This window comes from Chenopodium album, chromosome 17, assembly GCF_948465745.1.
Source record: "Chenopodium album chromosome 17, dcCheAlbu1.1, whole genome shotgun sequence".
In the NCBI taxonomy this organism is placed as follows: Eukaryota; Viridiplantae; Streptophyta; class Magnoliopsida; order Caryophyllales; family Amaranthaceae; genus Chenopodium; species Chenopodium album.
The window spans coordinates 4,235,926-4,253,454 of NC_137850.1; the positions used below are offsets into that span (position 1 = coordinate 4,235,926).

A 17,529-nucleotide genomic window follows, 5' to 3' on the forward strand; every position below is an offset into this window, starting at 1 on the left:
TAAAATGTAATTTGTATGTTTACTCACCATTAACTTTCATTTATATTAATATGTGTAAAGTAAAGTTAATGCTAAGCTTAGTTTGATCTAGTAGAAAGCTAAGGAGAGTATCTGTTGCCCTTGATGTTTTGATGATAACACAAGTCAAACTTATATTTGGGACTAATGTTTTTCATGGTTGTGTAGTCTCAGAACAAGTTGCAGAGTCATTCAAGACAAGGGAACTGGAGCTTAAAAGCAAAGACTATTTGCAGTGTTCCTTTGAAGGAACAGAAGCTTCGGGATAGGAGCTGGAGAATGAAGACTCGGAGTAGAGGCTTCTTTAGAGAACCAATAAAGTCTAAACTATTTTTATTTTAGATTTTATGTAAGTGAGTGTCAATAGGAGTTTTTTTTTTTTTTTTGAAAGAAAGTGTCAATAGGAGTTTGATACTTTAGTGGAATGCATAAAACGATTTTGGCTAAAAGATAGAAATTTAAATTGCTTAATTATAGGAAGGTAGTTATTTATGAAAAATATCTTTTTCTGATTTTTTGGTTAAAAGAATAACTTTTATTTTTGGATAAAGATTCTTCAAAAAATATCTTCAACTAACTTTCTAATCTTGCGCTACTAGCATTTGATTTGGTCTTCTCCACTAAACGAGGAAACCTTTTCCTATTGCTTTAACGTGCCTTAAGTTTTAGAACATGATAGATTGAAGCACTGGAAGTGGTGGAGGATATTGGCGTTGGTTTGCAGTAGTGGTGGCGTAAGTGTGGAGCAATATGGCGTTTTAATCAAGCTATGTTTTTCCTATAAATAGAGAAGTTGTTTTCTGGAAAACTCACCTTACTCAAATACATATTCTATCTTCTTAGTTTTCAAAGAGTCAAGAGTCGCATTCTATTTTAGATGATAATTTTCTTATTTTCTTTATTTAGAGTATTTCTTTCTAAGAGTTGTAATTGGGGATTGAGAAGTATGAATGAACTCAAGAGAAGTTGTGAGAGAAAGAGGGAGTAGAGAAAGAGAAGAGAAGAGCAGTAAGTTGAGGGAGTTGAGGAACTTATTGCTGGGAACTCTAAGTTCGTTGAGGAACTTAGAGATATAGTATTTAGCTTGTAATAGGTTGTTTTCCCTATTCTAGTAAAGAATCTTCCCTAAAATCTTACGTGGTCGTGGTCTTTTTTCTTGTTAGGGCCAAGAAGTTTTTGACGCTTAAATCTCCCTGTGTGACTTTCAGTTCCTTTAGCTTAGTTTTTATTATTCCGCAAAAAGTTGTCTAATTTCTGCATACTACAATTCACCTCCTCTTGTAATATTCTTCTGAAGTAACAATCTTCGCTGTGTAAAAATAAAAAATAAACAAAAAACAAAACAAAACAATCTTCCAATCATATATATAGGCCAGATAGGTTGGATGTTCAATTCAATCCCCATTGGAGACAATTTAGGGATTAAAATTGTCTAATCTATAAACCCAAGTGAAATGATCCATTAGAGGTTCCGACCTAATAGAGCCCTTCTTACAAACAAAATAAAGATTATTACTATGTGTAAAAATCTACTTTTCTTTTTCTTACAAGATAAATTCTTCCATTAACAACTTTAACTACTTCCCCAACAAAAACATAGGAATTTAATTTTTATTTACCTAAATTATTTTATATATGAGAATATATAGGTGCAATAGAATTAAGTAGGTACATATAAGTTGAAACACAAACAAGAGAAAACACCCAAAACCATAAATGTAATACAATAAGGTCTTGCCTGGATTGCATGTAATAGGGAAGAATAATTAAAGGAGGAAAAATTTCGACGTTTTGAGTTGTCTGGATTGTGGAAACAATTATAATGGGAGAACATATGTTATAATATAAAAAGGGTCTAAAATAAATAGTTAACAAAATGAACAAGATAAGAGAAAATAATACTCAAAAAAATTTCAATGTTTCGTGATAATAATCACTGACTTGAAAACGAAATTCGGCGCAACCAGATTGCACAATTGTAATCGCCGCTACGTGCCCTAAAGTTACACACACCATTCCCACACAAAGGCCTTTTTTGGTGGGAGATTGGAGACTAGTAAACTTATGCCCAAATAGAGAATTGTGTTTAGCTTAATGTGTTTTTGGATTGTGGTAATCTGATTTTTTCAACCATGAAAATATATAGTAGAAGATGGGATAATCAAGAGTTGAAGAATCCAATGAGACAAAAACTTAAAATAAAAAATAATAGATAGTAAACAACCCCTTAAAATGTCCCATTAAAACGTCCCATTAATTATGGGTGTTAAGGGGGAGTTACAAAGGAAGAGGGAGTGAAAGATGTTTTGGATGCTTTTAGTCCCTCGGGAGAGTTACAGCTTGAAGACTGGTCCAGTGCGGCCTGTACCTGCAAAACAACGGAGACTCCGAGTGGTTGGAGCTCCGTCTCTGACGATCAAGTTAGAATGGGTTCGGAGAATGTAAAGAGTGCGGAAAAGTAAAATGAGATCTTCTCGGATTCCGAGATCAGGTGTTTTTTTTCTGATGATAGAGAATATAGGGTAGTGAAAATAAATGAACTTGCCCCAAAATGGGGCCAAAATGGGGGAAATCTCCCTATTTATAGGGTCATGGTAATACGTGCTCATTAGGTCATTCTGACCTAATAGGCTGCGCCGTTTTGCGGCTTTCTCGAGAATTAGGCCATGAAGGCCGTAATTCTAGCTGATATCTGAGGCTAACACGTGTCAGCTGGTGAGTGGTCCATGTTGGACCTGTCCAGGCTTGACACGTGTCCCTCTCTGATTAGGCCACGTGTTTAAGGTATTTTTACCCTAAACAAAAGAGACGTTGGTAATCTCAACTTTTCTCTCACGCTGTAGGGTGAGATCTGCTCGGTGGCGTGCCCGGCAAGGCGAGCTCTTGCACGGTGCCGCGCCCGACAGGGCAAGATCCCACCCGATAGGGCGAACAAACAACGAAAATCAACTTTACTCTTGCGCCCGGTCGGGCGGTCACAGCTCGACCGGGCGCCCAGACGTATCAAAATACACTTGTTCTCGCGCCTGGTCGAGCGAGAGTTTAGCTACCTTTCCTCTCTTTACTCCAACAACATATCCCCCTCAAATTACGGAAAATTGTTTCCCATAACCCCCTAGCATAACTTTTCCCCCTGAACAATTCTCTTCATCAATCTGCCACTCCTTCCTACCATATAGTCTAATGTCTATGGTTTTGGCTGGATGATGGAAGATTTGCTAATATAGAAGCTAATTTTGTTTATTACCCCTAAAATAATTCCAAACTTGAAGAAAATGAATAATTGCCCCATTAAGTGATCCTCTAGGATAATGTACCCCATTATATTTTCCCCTTAATTATTCAAGGAATCCAGGCAAGGCCTAAACCTTCATTGGGTGTTGGGGCAAATCAGCTTCATGAGTCCTACAACATAAAAACTCAAAAAAAATTGTAGATTTTAAATTAATTGTTAGTAGATGGCGTAGCCCACCAAACATATAGTCGTTCTCTCTCTTTTTTATCGAAGTTGAGCATATAAATTCCCTAATATATATACATATATATATATATCAACCCGAACAAAGAGGAGGAGAGTTTGGTCCATAAACAAGACTTAGGAGCTTCCATACTAAAATCAATTGGCAACAGTAGTAGTTACTCTACCTTATAAAGTACAGTGGAACGACCTCTCCTTTTTCTCCAATGTGGGACACTCACAAGTGGGCTACAATGGGTTTCACCACTCCCTCTCACTTGTGAGTGTCCTAAGAAATTCAAAGCTAACTGGATAAGGTTAGATCAATAATCCTCTTAGGGGCTGGACATGTTGTCGAGGTAAATCCTTATCCAGTAGCGATTAAATACCCAGTTTAGGAGAGACCCTAGCCCGGCTCTGATACCATGCTAAATTTTGAGACAATATGAAATGAACCAGGCAATCCGAATAAGGAGGAGGAGAGTTGGTCTACAAACAAAGCTTAGGACCTTCCATACTAAAACCAATTGGCAATAGTAGGAGTACTCCTCTACCTTATAAAGTAGAACCACCTCGCCTGTTTCTCCAATGTGGGACACTCACAAGGGGCTATAATGGGTTTCAACAAAGTATATTAGGTACGACATACGAATATTCATATGGTAAATTGGCAGTGAAACATTTGCATGGAATGTTGAAGTATATGCTACCAAATATGTAATATCCCGTATTTTTATACGTATTTTATTTTAAATAAGTATTTTGTGACGTATTTAAATAATTTGAAATGAATTATTTATGGCATTTCAATTATTTATTTTAAATAAGTTTGGAAATATTTTATAAACGGAAAGTTTTATTTAATTAATTATTTTATTAAGTTGGGATTTATTTTAGGAAAGTTTTATTTTAGTTAAGTTTTATTAGGAAAGGGATTCGGAAAGATTAGAAAAGGAAATTTTAGGTAAGAAGGGTTTCTAGAGAAAGGGGTATAAATATTCAACACTTGGGCAAATTAAACTTTACCTAGAGTGGAGAATACCCAAGGTAAACTTTCTCTCCCTTCTCCTTTATTTATTTTCTTTTTCTTTCTTTTCCCCTTCCCCTTTGCACGCACCACCGGTGGGTTGCAGACCACCACCACCACCAGCCGGCAGTAGCGGCGACGCCACCAGCCGGCTGTGGTGCCGTGGCTGCTGTCCGACCACCCCCTTTCGAAAAAAAAATTTATTCTTTTTTCATTTCCTTTTGTTTAATCCTAGATCTAATTATTGATTATGAGTTTTATGATGATTTTAAGTATGGTGCAAATTAATTTTTAGATTTTAATTTTAATTAAAAAGCCCTAAAATTTGAAACCCTGGATTTATAAATAATTAATTATTGAAGGAATATGATTTACGGCGGTTTAAACCTTTAATTTGAGGGTTTTAAAGCATAATTACAGCAAGTTTTCATGAATTAATATTGCTAGAAATTTTGTTAGTAAGCTAAAAATTATGTTTCTTGAAGGAATTTTGACTACCCATTAATTGGAATTAAAGTAAGAAGTTTTAAATTAATTTTCAGCTTGTTTTAATTAAATTATGAGTGGTTTAATAAGAGTATATATTGCTGGAAATTTGTGTGGAGTAGATTTTAATGCCATATTATGATTTTGGATTATAGAAGACTTCGAAGTGAGTGATTTTTATTAGTCGTGGCGATTTTAAAATCGTATTTTAGGTACGTTCGCGTACTTGGTATTTATTTGGTGATATAGGAATATGTTAGGCTTTGAATAATTGATTCCAAATAATATTGTGATAGTTTTGGTTGGAATTCATTATTTGGTTGATGTTGGTGATTGAATTATGAAGCATGGATTATTTGTGATGGATTATTGAATGGAAATAATTATTTTGGCATGTTTTATATGAACCACACTTTTATTATTGGCATGATAGAGAGCATGTATAATTAAACTAAATGTTTAATTTGGTTTGGAATATTAAAATGGAATTTTATTATGGTTCATATAATTTTTATTGTTGCTATAAGCATGAGAAAAGAGCTATGTAAGTGTCTATGTACACGAGGAATAAATTATATGTTAGTGCCTTAGTGCATTTAAGGTGTTTTTAACACCGAGGGATAGGAATTTTGGCGCATTATGAGTTTAAGGTGTCTTTGACACCGAGGTAGATTAAAAAGAGTTCAACATTAAATCTTACGTGGTCACCAATTATTCAAGAATTAAATTGGCATGATGTAATGTTTGAATAATTAAGATGATCGAATTGTGTTATGGTTTGAGAGTCATCACCAAGTCTAATAATATGTAAATAACGTAAAGTGAAAGAGATTATGCGCCAAAACTCTTGGAACGTATATACCTTGAGTATGAACATATGGGGGGAGTTATGGGGTTTTATATTTAACCATAACTTCTACTGGGAGTACAGGACGCTGTATTTTCCTTTGATTATTATGCGCAGGAATTCCACCACTTACGAGTGGTTCTTTTATACTGGCACGGTTAGCTCCCGTGCTAGTACCCCTTTATTGGGGCAGGTTAGGGGGGGAAACCCGTTCGATGCATAATCAATGCTAAATGAATCATTTAGTTACTTAATTAAGAAGTCATATTGTATGTTGTGTGCTTGTAAACAGGTGCAACGAGGTAAGTTGTGTGTTGATAGGTGAAAGCATGTTAGTGTGTTTAATTACGCTTATGTATTCAGCTTTGCTGATTGTGTGTTTGTGTGTTTGTTGGCCTTGTCTTTACCTTGGCCCTATGATGACCCATTTTTAATGAAGAGTAGTGGAAACAAGTAGAGAGAAGTTTTTCAGGTGATGAAGCATATTCATGATGGGCATGAGTGAAGAGCGAATCATGCTAGTTTCCATAAGTTTATGATATGTTTATTGTTTTAATTGTTTTATTATATTATACCTGTGAGAGTAACGCAAAGATTTTTAAAGTTGGTTCGGTTTTGGTTAAGGGCCTACAATGGTTCCAAGTTGTAGGTTGACTTTGCTTTACTTTGGTTTGACTTTACTTTCGTTGGTTGACTTTTTAAGTTGAATCGTTTTGAATGTTTTTAAAGATAGTCTTCCGCTGTGTGTCTTTGATAGTTGCCTTAGCCGTTTTCACGGTGGCAGTAATGTCTTATATCTTCCTATTTTGAGTTTTAAACAGAGCAAAACAGGTTTTTTTTAAAAGAAAGGAATTTCTAGGGTGTTACAAAGTAACACATGTAAGTGTCCCATATTGGTTGTAGAAAAGAGAGTTAATCAATTTAAAAGACTATAAGGCTACTCCTCCTATTGCCATATGATTTTGGGATGGAATCTCCTTTGGACTTGTAAAGTAGACTTTCTCTCTCTCTCTTGGTTTGCAAGTGTGGCCCAGACTCGTATTTAATCTAGAAAGAGCGATATGAATGGTCTTATAAAGTACTACCTCCGTTTTTTTAGTCGACACGTTTTGACTTTAACACTATTCAAACATCTCCCTTTGACCGTGTTTTGTACTTTATACGTAATGAAAAATTTAGTCATGTGGGATCTTGTTAAATTTGTCACGTTATGTACTTTCAAAATATCAACTTTTCATAATTTTTTATTATCGATAATTAAAGATATTAATGATTGAATAATTGCATTGGCAAACGTGACTAAAGAAACGTGTCAATTAAAAAGAAACGGAGGAAGTATTAATTATGCTCTTAGAGTCTTAGGAGAGGACATAAATTCGTTACAAAATTAAATATCAGAGCCTTTTGAACCTTTTTTTTTTTTTACAAAGAGGAGTCTTTTGAACTTGTTATCGTGTTACCTTCGTGACTGTGCACCCGTAGTTTTTCTTGTTTTAATTTCTTTTCTAGGCCCTAGCCCCTCGTGTTGAGTATTTAAGTATTTACATGATAATGTCATAGGAGTGGTTACGTCTTATTAAGTATGTACATGCCCATGTCGTAGGAGTGGCTATGTCCCGTTTTGTTTTCCATAGTTTTTCTTGTTTTTATTTCTTTTCTGGGGCCTAGCCTCTCGTGCAGCCCAAAAAAAAAAAGAAAAAAAAAAAAACTAGAAAACAGGCAATTTCCGCACCCTGATTTCCGTTAAAAAGTTTCATCGTAAACGTATTTGTAGGAAAATCGACCTTTCAAAATAGAATTCATGCATCGGAAGAGATTTTCAGGCCCGGCAAAGTCCGTCAAAAATTCCGACTGAAATCATTCCGCTGGAAAATTCCGATGAAATTTCCATCGAAAAATCCTACCAAGAAAATTAAAAAAAAATAATAATAAAAAAAGCCCCCACCCCACACCACCACCACCACCACCACCACCCCACGGCCTCACCTTACACAACCTTTAACCTCCAACAGCCCCCACCACACCACCAACCCCAACCCCACACCATGACCACCACCACTCCACCAGCCCAAACCCCACACTACGACCACCGTCTACCACAAAAAAAAATTCGAAAATAAAATCAACCACCAAAACAAGTAGATCAATATTCACCAAAACAGGTAGATTTAAAATTAACCAAAACACATAAATCTAATATTAACCACCAAAATAACGAAAATTAACCCAAAAAAATTGAAACAAGTAGATCTAATATTTCGAATTTCATTAAAAATAAAAATAAAATTAACCACAAAAATTGTAAGGAATTAAATAATTATACAAACATCCACAAAAAATTAAACTAATATCACAATTACTTGAAAAATTAACCAAAATCAGAAATTTATTAAAAAATAAAACTAGATCTACAATCTAACTTAAATTAAAACAAAATCTACAATACTTGTGCGGTTGACAATTCTCGCGACGGTGGTGGTGTTGTTGGGGTTGCCTTTGTTGTTTTTGCGTGGTGGTGTTGTGGTCACCGTTGTTGTTGGTTGTTGGTTGTTGGTGATGACGGTTGTGTTGTGGTCGCCGTTGTTGTTGTTGGTTGTTGGTGATGGCGATTTTCGTTAATGATGTTGATGTTGGTTGTTATTGTTGGGTGTTGGTGGCTATGGTGAAAGAAGAGGAAAGAAGAAAGAGGGGGACAAAAGTAAGCTAGGAAAGAGAAGAAAGAAAGGGAAGGAGAAAAGGAAAGTGAATAGAGAAGGAGAAGAGTAGCAGAGAACGAAGGAGAAGAGGAGAGAGAAAGAGTGGTGGAAATAGAAGGAGAAAGGGGCTACGTTTTAGGGTTTGGTAAAATGGGTTTTAATTTTTTATATAAATTATATTCCAACGACGGAGTATAAATCCGTCGAAAAGCACATAAATTCTGACGGGTTATATTTCCGTCGAAAATTTATGACGGAATTGTTGAATTCGTCGTCGGAAATATCCGACGAAACACCGGTCGGAACATAAATCCGTCAGAAATTTCACTTATTTCGACGGAATTTTGAGTCCGTTGGAACCAGTCCGCCAAAATTCGCCTATTTTCTAGTAGTGAACCTTTATAACTGTGCAATTCTAAAAGGTAGCTCCCGACTGCATAATTTCCTGTATATTTATAGTACTCCGTAATCTCGAACTGAGTAGTATTAGGTCCTTCGGTCCTTGTAATTGTACGAAGTAAACAAGAGTACGTTTCTGAACATATATCATAATTAGGATTCTATTAAGGTTTATGAGTGTTTTCCTTACACTATGCTTGGATAGAGAGATATGGAGGAAAAAAAGGAATGATAGATCATCCTTTGTTTAGATATCTAATGCAATTATGCGAGGAAAGAAAGGGAGAAAATTGGGAGGATTCATTCTCCTTCCCCTTTTAATAAACTAAATCCCTCCATTGTTGAAGAGATTTGGAAGGAAAATAGAAGTATACCTTTTGCCTTCCCTCACCACTTTTTTCCTTCCCCTCCCTTTACCTTCACTATTGTTATCCAAATATAGTGTTAATTACATCATTAGTCTATTAAATACAAGGACCAATTTTATTTATTTAATTATTTTTCTATGTACTGTATTCATTATTTATTTATATATTAGAACTAAGTAATAATGAAAACCAAATCTATATAACTACACAGTCAGGGCCGTCTTAAGTACTTTAGAGGCCCTGTGCTACCACAAAATGTTGGCTCTATCAAATATGCTGTTAAATTTTATCGTTACGATAAATTTTTAGCAAAAGGATCCAAGCTTGACTATTCAAACCTCCGAGAACACATATATGATCTCTTTGACTAAATTATATACTTGTACTACCCCTATTTTGCTAAGTGTTACCCACTTGCGTTTTACACGGTTTGTAATTATTACTTTATTTGACTATTAATTTCTTATATTGTGCATTAGTACGAAGTAAAAATTATACAATGTTGATATATTAAAATTTCATATCAATATGAATATAATAAGATCCAACATGATAATGTTTTCATATATACACATGTTTAATCTAACTCGGGTTGTTGTATAAACCAACTAAAATGTAAAATTAACGAATTTTATTAGCTGAAACTTTGGATATCTAAAAAGGTTACCACATTAATGAGATATTAGAAGATAAAAAGCTATAAATTTGTAATAATAAAACTATAAAGGTTTTTGTTGAGAATGCAATAGAATATGATTAGATGTGAGAAATATTAGTGCTTGGGATCAAAAAACTTAAAAAAAAAAAAAAAAAAGAAAAGAAAAAAACAAAAAAGAAATTTAGGGGCCCTCCATAATGTGAGGCCCTGTGCAGAGGGTCTCTTTGCACACCCTCTTAGACGGCCATGTACACAGTATATGTTAAAACTACAATTATGTTAGCAAATAAATAGTGCAAAAAGTCAAAAAGTTGCGTCTATTGTAAAACTGACCCAATTACATAAACAGGTTAAGGTGGACTATTTTCAAGTTGGGATTTTCAACCTAAATCTAACCCGTTTATATTTAGGTCGAGTTTGGGTTAACCCAATTACATAAACGGTTGAAACTCTCAATAAAAACCCGTTTATTTTGGGTTGGGTACGGGACGAGTTGTTGGATTGGGTCAATTTTTGCCAGCCCTAAGTGTAGTGTGGCATCAGAGGCACTAGCAATGGTGAAATGTTGATTTATATCCTAGTTTACATGCACTGATGCACACTGCTTATTCTCTCTTCCTTTATCCATTTATTTATCTGCGTATGAAACAAATTAATCGAGGGATTAACGGATTATCGGAATGAATAGTTGATGTTGAATAAAAATTTATACGGAATATAAACTTTAATTTTGGATACTTCTACAATAATTACTTTATTTTATAATTTTGATTAAATGAAAAGGAAACAATGACAACAATTGCTTGAAAAAACTAATTTGCAGCAATATATAAGTGTTTTACATACTCTTGCCTTCTACTTTTTTTTTTTTTTTATTAAACCGAGTGCAGTGTGTGGATGGTTAACAGGTGGAATAGCACTCTTCATATCCAATTCGATCCATCACCTGTTTTATTTGTCACGTTTTTTAATTCTAATTATTGGTCATCTATCAATTTAATAAAAACCGTCGGTGGATTGTATTAGCAGATATCCGATATTGTAATCCTACTTACATGGGGCTATGCCAAGAATTGCCAACTACTTTTATTTCAAATAATTAGGCTGATAAATTGGGAAAATGATAACAGCAAGCTACTTTGCTGGCATCATACATTTTACTTTAAAAAGAAATAATCATGTGCTAATAGTTGAACCAACCCACCTTGTTGACGAAAGAAAACACAGCTAATCTCAGCTACCACTTCAATTGATCGAAGATGGCAATGCCTATACACAACCGTTGGTCTCTTAATGGAATGACCGCTCTTGTTACTGGTGGCTCCGGCGGTATCGGGTACCATTCTCTTCATTCTTTTCTTTATTTCTTTTGGTTAGATCGATGGATTTATTCGTACAAATTCTTAGTTGTGCTCGGATAATTAATTTTATTTAAAGATTGATAGGCCAGGTTTATTTGCTCAATGTTATTTTTATAAATCATTTTCTCATTTAGGTGAGCAACTAGGTAGCTCCAGCAAATGAACTAATATAAGAGATTTTAGGATCAATTTTCATTACTCGTCATTATGATTCTCTAAACATCAAAAAAGTAAATGTATAATTTATATTTAATACTTCAATACATATTAGAGGCGTACCCCATCCTCGAATGGTCGAGTACACAAGTATTAGAAGGAACTCATAGAAGTTCTCATTGACTCATTGTGAATTACATAGTTTATAGTTGGAAAGCATTTAATTTCTGTTCTTTTCGCCTTTACAAAATTGTACATAATTGTATTATTAAGTATCTAAGTATTTGTTAAACGTATAAATAAACCACTACTGTATAAAGTATGTAAGTATTTATTAAACATATAACGATCATATACTTTTTTTTGACAAAAACGATCATATACTTTCTCACAAGTTACGAGTATTACAACATATATATTCCTTGAAGTGCACTACCTTTCAATCTAGCTATAATGTACAAAGCTTGTAACATGTTCATTTTTCTATTTTAGTTTGTCACATTTGTTAAATTCCTGTTCATAAAAGTAAAAATATACTTCATATAGTAACATTGATCGACACATGACTATATATATATTAAAAGTAGGAATCAATAATATCAAAATGACGTCTTTTATTTATTTTTCTTTTACTATCTTACCTTGTAGATTAGCCGTTGTAGAAGAGCTAGCCAAACAAGGGGCTAAAATTCATACATGTGCTAGAAATGAGGCTAGACTTGAAGAGTGCATACGCAATTTTGAGGCTAAAGGTTTCCAAGTTAGTGGCTCAATATGTGATGTAGCACAGCGAGGCCAGCGAGATAAGTTAATGGAGACCGTTTCTACAAAGTTCAATGGCGTGCTCAACATCTTGGTTGGTATCCATATACTCCAAATTATCCAGTTTTTTCAATCAATCAGTTATTACATTATTAATCTTATAGGACAACAATTTTCCCTTTCCATAATTTCTCTATCCTCACCGCTTTGTACTAGTTCGTTGACACATTTTGACTTCGTTTTATTACTTAACTTCCTTCATGATTTATACTTAAGTAATAAATAATAATTATTCGAGATCTTATTAATTTCGTCTCAATGTATGTTTTCTTAAATCAGTTTATTATAATAATTTTTTTTGTCGATTAATGATTGAGGATATTTATGTCCGAATTCATGCATTATCAAATATGTCTATAAACACGTCAACTAATAGGAAACACATGTGGTATGTATTAACGTATGCCACACCTCTATTTTAAATCGTCCTTACACTATTTAGTATAGAAAAGAGTATAGAAAAGACTATAATAATAATTTTAATAAAGATTAATATTTTTTTTTAGTATAGCAAGAGTTACAATAACTAAATGATGCAGACAATAAAATTGCAACATAAAATAAATAAATAAAATAAAAACCTAGCCTCCTCTCTCTCTTCTCTTTCCTAAACTCTAACCTCTTGTTAATTTCAAAGCGGCCGACTTTCATCGGATTTCACCAGTGAAAAGTCTCAATCTTTGTTTATTTTAAGTTTTGTTTTTTTAGGTTATAGTAATGTCTCCCTCGAAAGAAAGGGTTTATCTTCTTCGAACGACAAGGTTTTTTCAATCTTTAACGAAAGATAAGGTTCTTCGAACTCTTTCGAAAGGCAAGGTGTTGTTTGCATTTAATTTGGTCTCCACTTGTACGGGGCTACGATTGATTATTGCTTGGATTTGAGTTACAAAATCAGCAAAAGAATTTTCTTTTTCACAAAATTTTGAAGCGACGACGGATTCACTCAAAAAGCATATGAGACAACGAATCGAGAATGTGTCGAATTGTTATATTTATGTATTTGGATTCTTAGCCCTTCACCGGTTAATTATTGTTTGATTTTGTTAGATTTGTTTTCATTAACATTAATTGTCAATTGTAAATGTCGTGTGACTTTGATTAAACTGATTAGGTTAAGTAATGAGATTGGAGTCTTTATTGTTTCAACGTTAACTAATAAGATTGGAGTCCTTATTGTCCCAAGGTTAACTATTGATTATGATATGTTGGGTTAATCTAAAATTCTCTGTATAAATAGGTGAACAATGTTGGGACTTGCACATCAAAACGAGCGGAGGAGTTGACAGCCGAAGATTATGCAACAACGATGAGCACCAACCTTGAATCTGGCTACCATTTAAGCCAACTAGCCTACCCTCTTCTTAAAAAATCGGGTTCCGGGAACATCATCTTCATGTCATCTGTTGCTGGTGTTGTGTCCATCAGTGGTGCCTCTCTTTACGGAGCAACAAAAGGTATGAATCAATTTTTATATCCAACTTCTTATGATAATCAAGATAAACTATAACTCCTTGATTGTAAGGTAGATGCAAGTTTATTAATTTGCAATAAGTCATCCTACTTGCATTCTACAAATAAAACGCTCCCATGCTTTAGGAAGTCTTTAGGGCTTGTGGAAAGATACACTTCATAGGTTAGGTCATGTTTAGGTGATGATTCTATTAAATACTTCTTCCGTTTTTTTTTATTTCAAGTTCACCATTTGACTTTTGCACTATTTACAAATAGTTGACTAGCTTTTAATTTTGTGATTTATAGCTACAATAAAACATAGTCATGCGAGATCTTAATCGTCTCAAATCTGAATGTATCAATCAATCAATCAATAACTATATACTAAAAGATACATCAGCTATGACACGTGTCATCTCCTGGTGTGTCTTTAGTTTTTTTTTTTTTTTTTGAAATTATACGTAGTATTAAAGAAACAAATTTTATACAAAAATAATTCCTTAATGTTATACAATATAATTACTAAAAATAAAAAGATTTGACATATCTTTAACACAAATTTTTATATAGCTATAAAAAAAAAAAAACTTTCTTAACATAATTTTGATTATTTTCTACATTATTTTATACCTAACATATCTTTTGTAATTTAGTACTTTGATCAAAATTTGTCAACTATATTCTTAGATTTTTTTTTAATTTATAAAAACCAATAATAATAATAGTTTAATAATGATTATTGAAAATTACCGTACGTGACACGGGAACTAATTATACCCTTTGACTATACAATATATTTTACTTCCATTTTAGTACAATTCTGATGGGACAATGAGTGATAAGTCATTGATCAATTCGGGTATAGTAAAAACAATATGGTCTAGACTAAGACCTTTAGTTGTGGGCTGAAGACGAGATTGGTCCAATTGCAATTGGGTCGAGATTACCTACATAAGAGTACATGTTACTGGCCTCGACGGTGTATTTGAGGAAAATCTATCGATGTCTAAGTAGATTTTTTTTTTAATAAAGGTGAGGAGAAAGACCCTTGCGTATCCTAGCGTATCTCAATCTTCACAGTTTTTCTGGTTAGTCATTCACGAGTCAGACACTTTGAAACTGAGGGGGGAAGGGTAAGATATGCCCATCCTCAAAGTGTCTCTAGTAGTGATTTAAACCTCCAACTTCAAGGTTGGCACGTGCAATCCTTACCATTAGACTAAGCTTACTTGGTGATGCTTAAGTAAATATGTGTAGCAAATACTAGACGTAGTATTGAATGCTAGTGCAAGAACAATAAATACTAACCAAGTCAAGCTTGATTTAGTGAAAAGGAGAGTTCCTTCCAACCATGAGGTTAGAGGTTCAATCCCCACTAGTGATTTGGCGGAGTGGGATTCCCTTACTTTCCCCCAACTATTCCCAATTGTTTAGCATGTTAACCCGAAGCAGGTTGGCCCGTAAGGGATTTCGTCCCGATAGCCGATAGGGCCCTTCATCTTAGCAGCAAAAAAAAATTACAATAAATGCTACTCTGAAGTAAATTTTGTAAATACCTTAGTTAAGGTGTTAATTTAGCTGCATACATATACCATGAGGTAATAAATAATATGGACCTAAAGAGCACATGGGCTGGCGCTTGGTGAGCTTTGGACTTATTGTATATAAAAGTTTCATAGAGTGATAGATTAGGCTTAAGGGCAAATACAAATTTATTTGTCAAATTAACGAATTTTGTTAATCTGGTGAATTTTGTTAATATGGTGGCAATTTCTATAAATATATTCAAAAAGTGTGGTCATTTATTCAATACTTTTGTACAGTTGTCCAATTATTGCTTGCAACTTGTATTTAGCAAATTACGCATGTATCCCTCAATTAGTACATGAAAAGACGCATATATCTCTCAACTAGTACATGAAAGACACTTAAAGATAAACTGGGAACGACTCCTTATTTAAGATTCTGTAGATAATTGTCTGTTATATATGTCTTCAATTCATTTTCCTTTTTTGAACTAAAGTTACATCACTGTATATGTTGTATTTTCTTTTCAGGAGCAATGAATCAACTAGCAAAGAACTTGGCGTGCGAGTGGGGAAAGGATAACATTAGGGTTAATTCTGTTGCACCTTGGTTTATTCGAACCCCTCTTACTAACCAGGTAATCTAAATATTACACACAAACATGTATGTATCGATGTATATATATACAGAGTTTTTAGTTGTAACTCCTATGCTCATGAAATAATAAGAGATTCCGCATACAATTTTCAATTTCTAAAAAGGGTACACTAAGGCCCTGTTTTCTTCACCATAAAAAAATAATACTCCGTATTAAGTAAAAATAATTTCACTTCATCAAAAATAAGTTCAATTCAGTAAAATTCTGAAGAAATATAATATAAAATCTATAATAAAAATAATTTCAGTTCATCAAAAATAATTTCAGTTCAATAAAAATAATTTCAGTTTAGCAAAAATAAGGCGAAGTGAACGGGGCGTAAAGCTTAATTATTGTATGTGTATGTAATTGTTGTGTCTTGTTTTATTCCTAGCTGGTTAACGTTACATATTTTTTATGTTTGTAATTGTTAACAGGCCGTGAATAATATGGAAGGATTTTTAAAAACTGTGGAAAGTATTACTCCATTAGGAAGGATAGGAGAACCAGAAGAGGTGTCTTCCGTGGTGGCTTTTCTTTGCATGCCCGTCGCATCCTACATCACTGGACAAACTATTTGCATTGACGGGGGTTTTACTGTTAAGGGCCTCTAAACCTCAATCATTTTTTTTTTTTTTAATTAAAGTGTATGTTTATGTCAACGCAAATACTTTCATCATTAATTTATCAAGAGATACATATGATTATGATGATGTAATTTGAAGCATTAATGTGAAAATTCTTGATAGTGATGGTACACTAATAGTCTAATAACATAAATTGAATGAAGTATATGATAACGTCATTTCTAAAAGGATCTTTTACCAAAATGGCTAATTTTACAAAAGTATTATCAAAACGCTAATTATAAATTTTAATTCCAAAACTAGATAATTTATTAACTTAGAAGGAATTTATCTATTTCTTATATTCCTTTAAACCGGTTTGGTTCATATTATGGGTTTTTTTTTGTATTTTTTTTTTGTTTTATTTAAAAAAAATAGCTTTTTTTAAAAAAAAAATTTGGAATTTTGCTTTTCTATGGGAAATTCTAATGCCATAGTTTAAAATATCCCATTAATTTGAACAATAACATTCAACATAATATATTTGCAACAATTCTCAATTTTTAAAAAATTTACACAAAATAAAAAATCAATCAAAAAAATTGATCCAAACTTCCAATGGACAAATTATAAAAAAAAATAAAAAATAAAAAATAAAAAAATAAAAAATAAAAAAAATAAAAAAAAGATAGAAATATATTAAGGTCTAAGAAAAGATGTATTAGAATAAGATAAAAGCCTAAAATTTAGAAAGCAAGTAGGAACAATCAAGTCTTGATTATAACTAACTAGAGTTATACAACTGTTGACCATAGAATCATTTTATTTGCTCCAGAAAAGATGAACAATACTTTATTTCCCTTATCGTGGTATAATTTGCGATAGTCTTGATTGAACATTACTACTTGAAATTTCAAATTTTTGTGATTGATATGATCTAGACGAAAAATTAGGGCTTTTTTTTTTTATCGAAATTAGAGTTCTTCCACTGTTTGCATACTCTGTATTTTTATACTTCCTCCGTTAACTATTATTTGCAACATATACTATAA

At 33.2% G+C, this 17,529-nt stretch overlaps 1 protein-coding gene across 1 annotated transcript; it reads left to right on the forward strand.

Moving 5' to 3' along the window:
* The first annotated feature begins 11,108 nt into the window (after positions 1 to 11,108).
* LOC145589405 (tropinone reductase homolog At2g29360-like) lies at positions 11,109 to 16,802 on the forward strand. Its single transcript, XM_081645948.1, has 5 exons — positions 11,109 to 11,292; positions 12,122 to 12,329; positions 13,533 to 13,749; positions 15,805 to 15,911; positions 16,349 to 16,802. The coding sequence occupies exons 1-5, from the start codon at positions 11,216 to 11,218 to the stop codon at positions 16,523 to 16,525; spliced, it is 786 nt and encodes a 261-aa protein (XP_081502074.1). The 5' UTR covers positions 11,109 to 11,215; the 3' UTR covers positions 16,526 to 16,802.
* Positions 16,803 to 17,529: the final 727 nt, after the last annotated feature.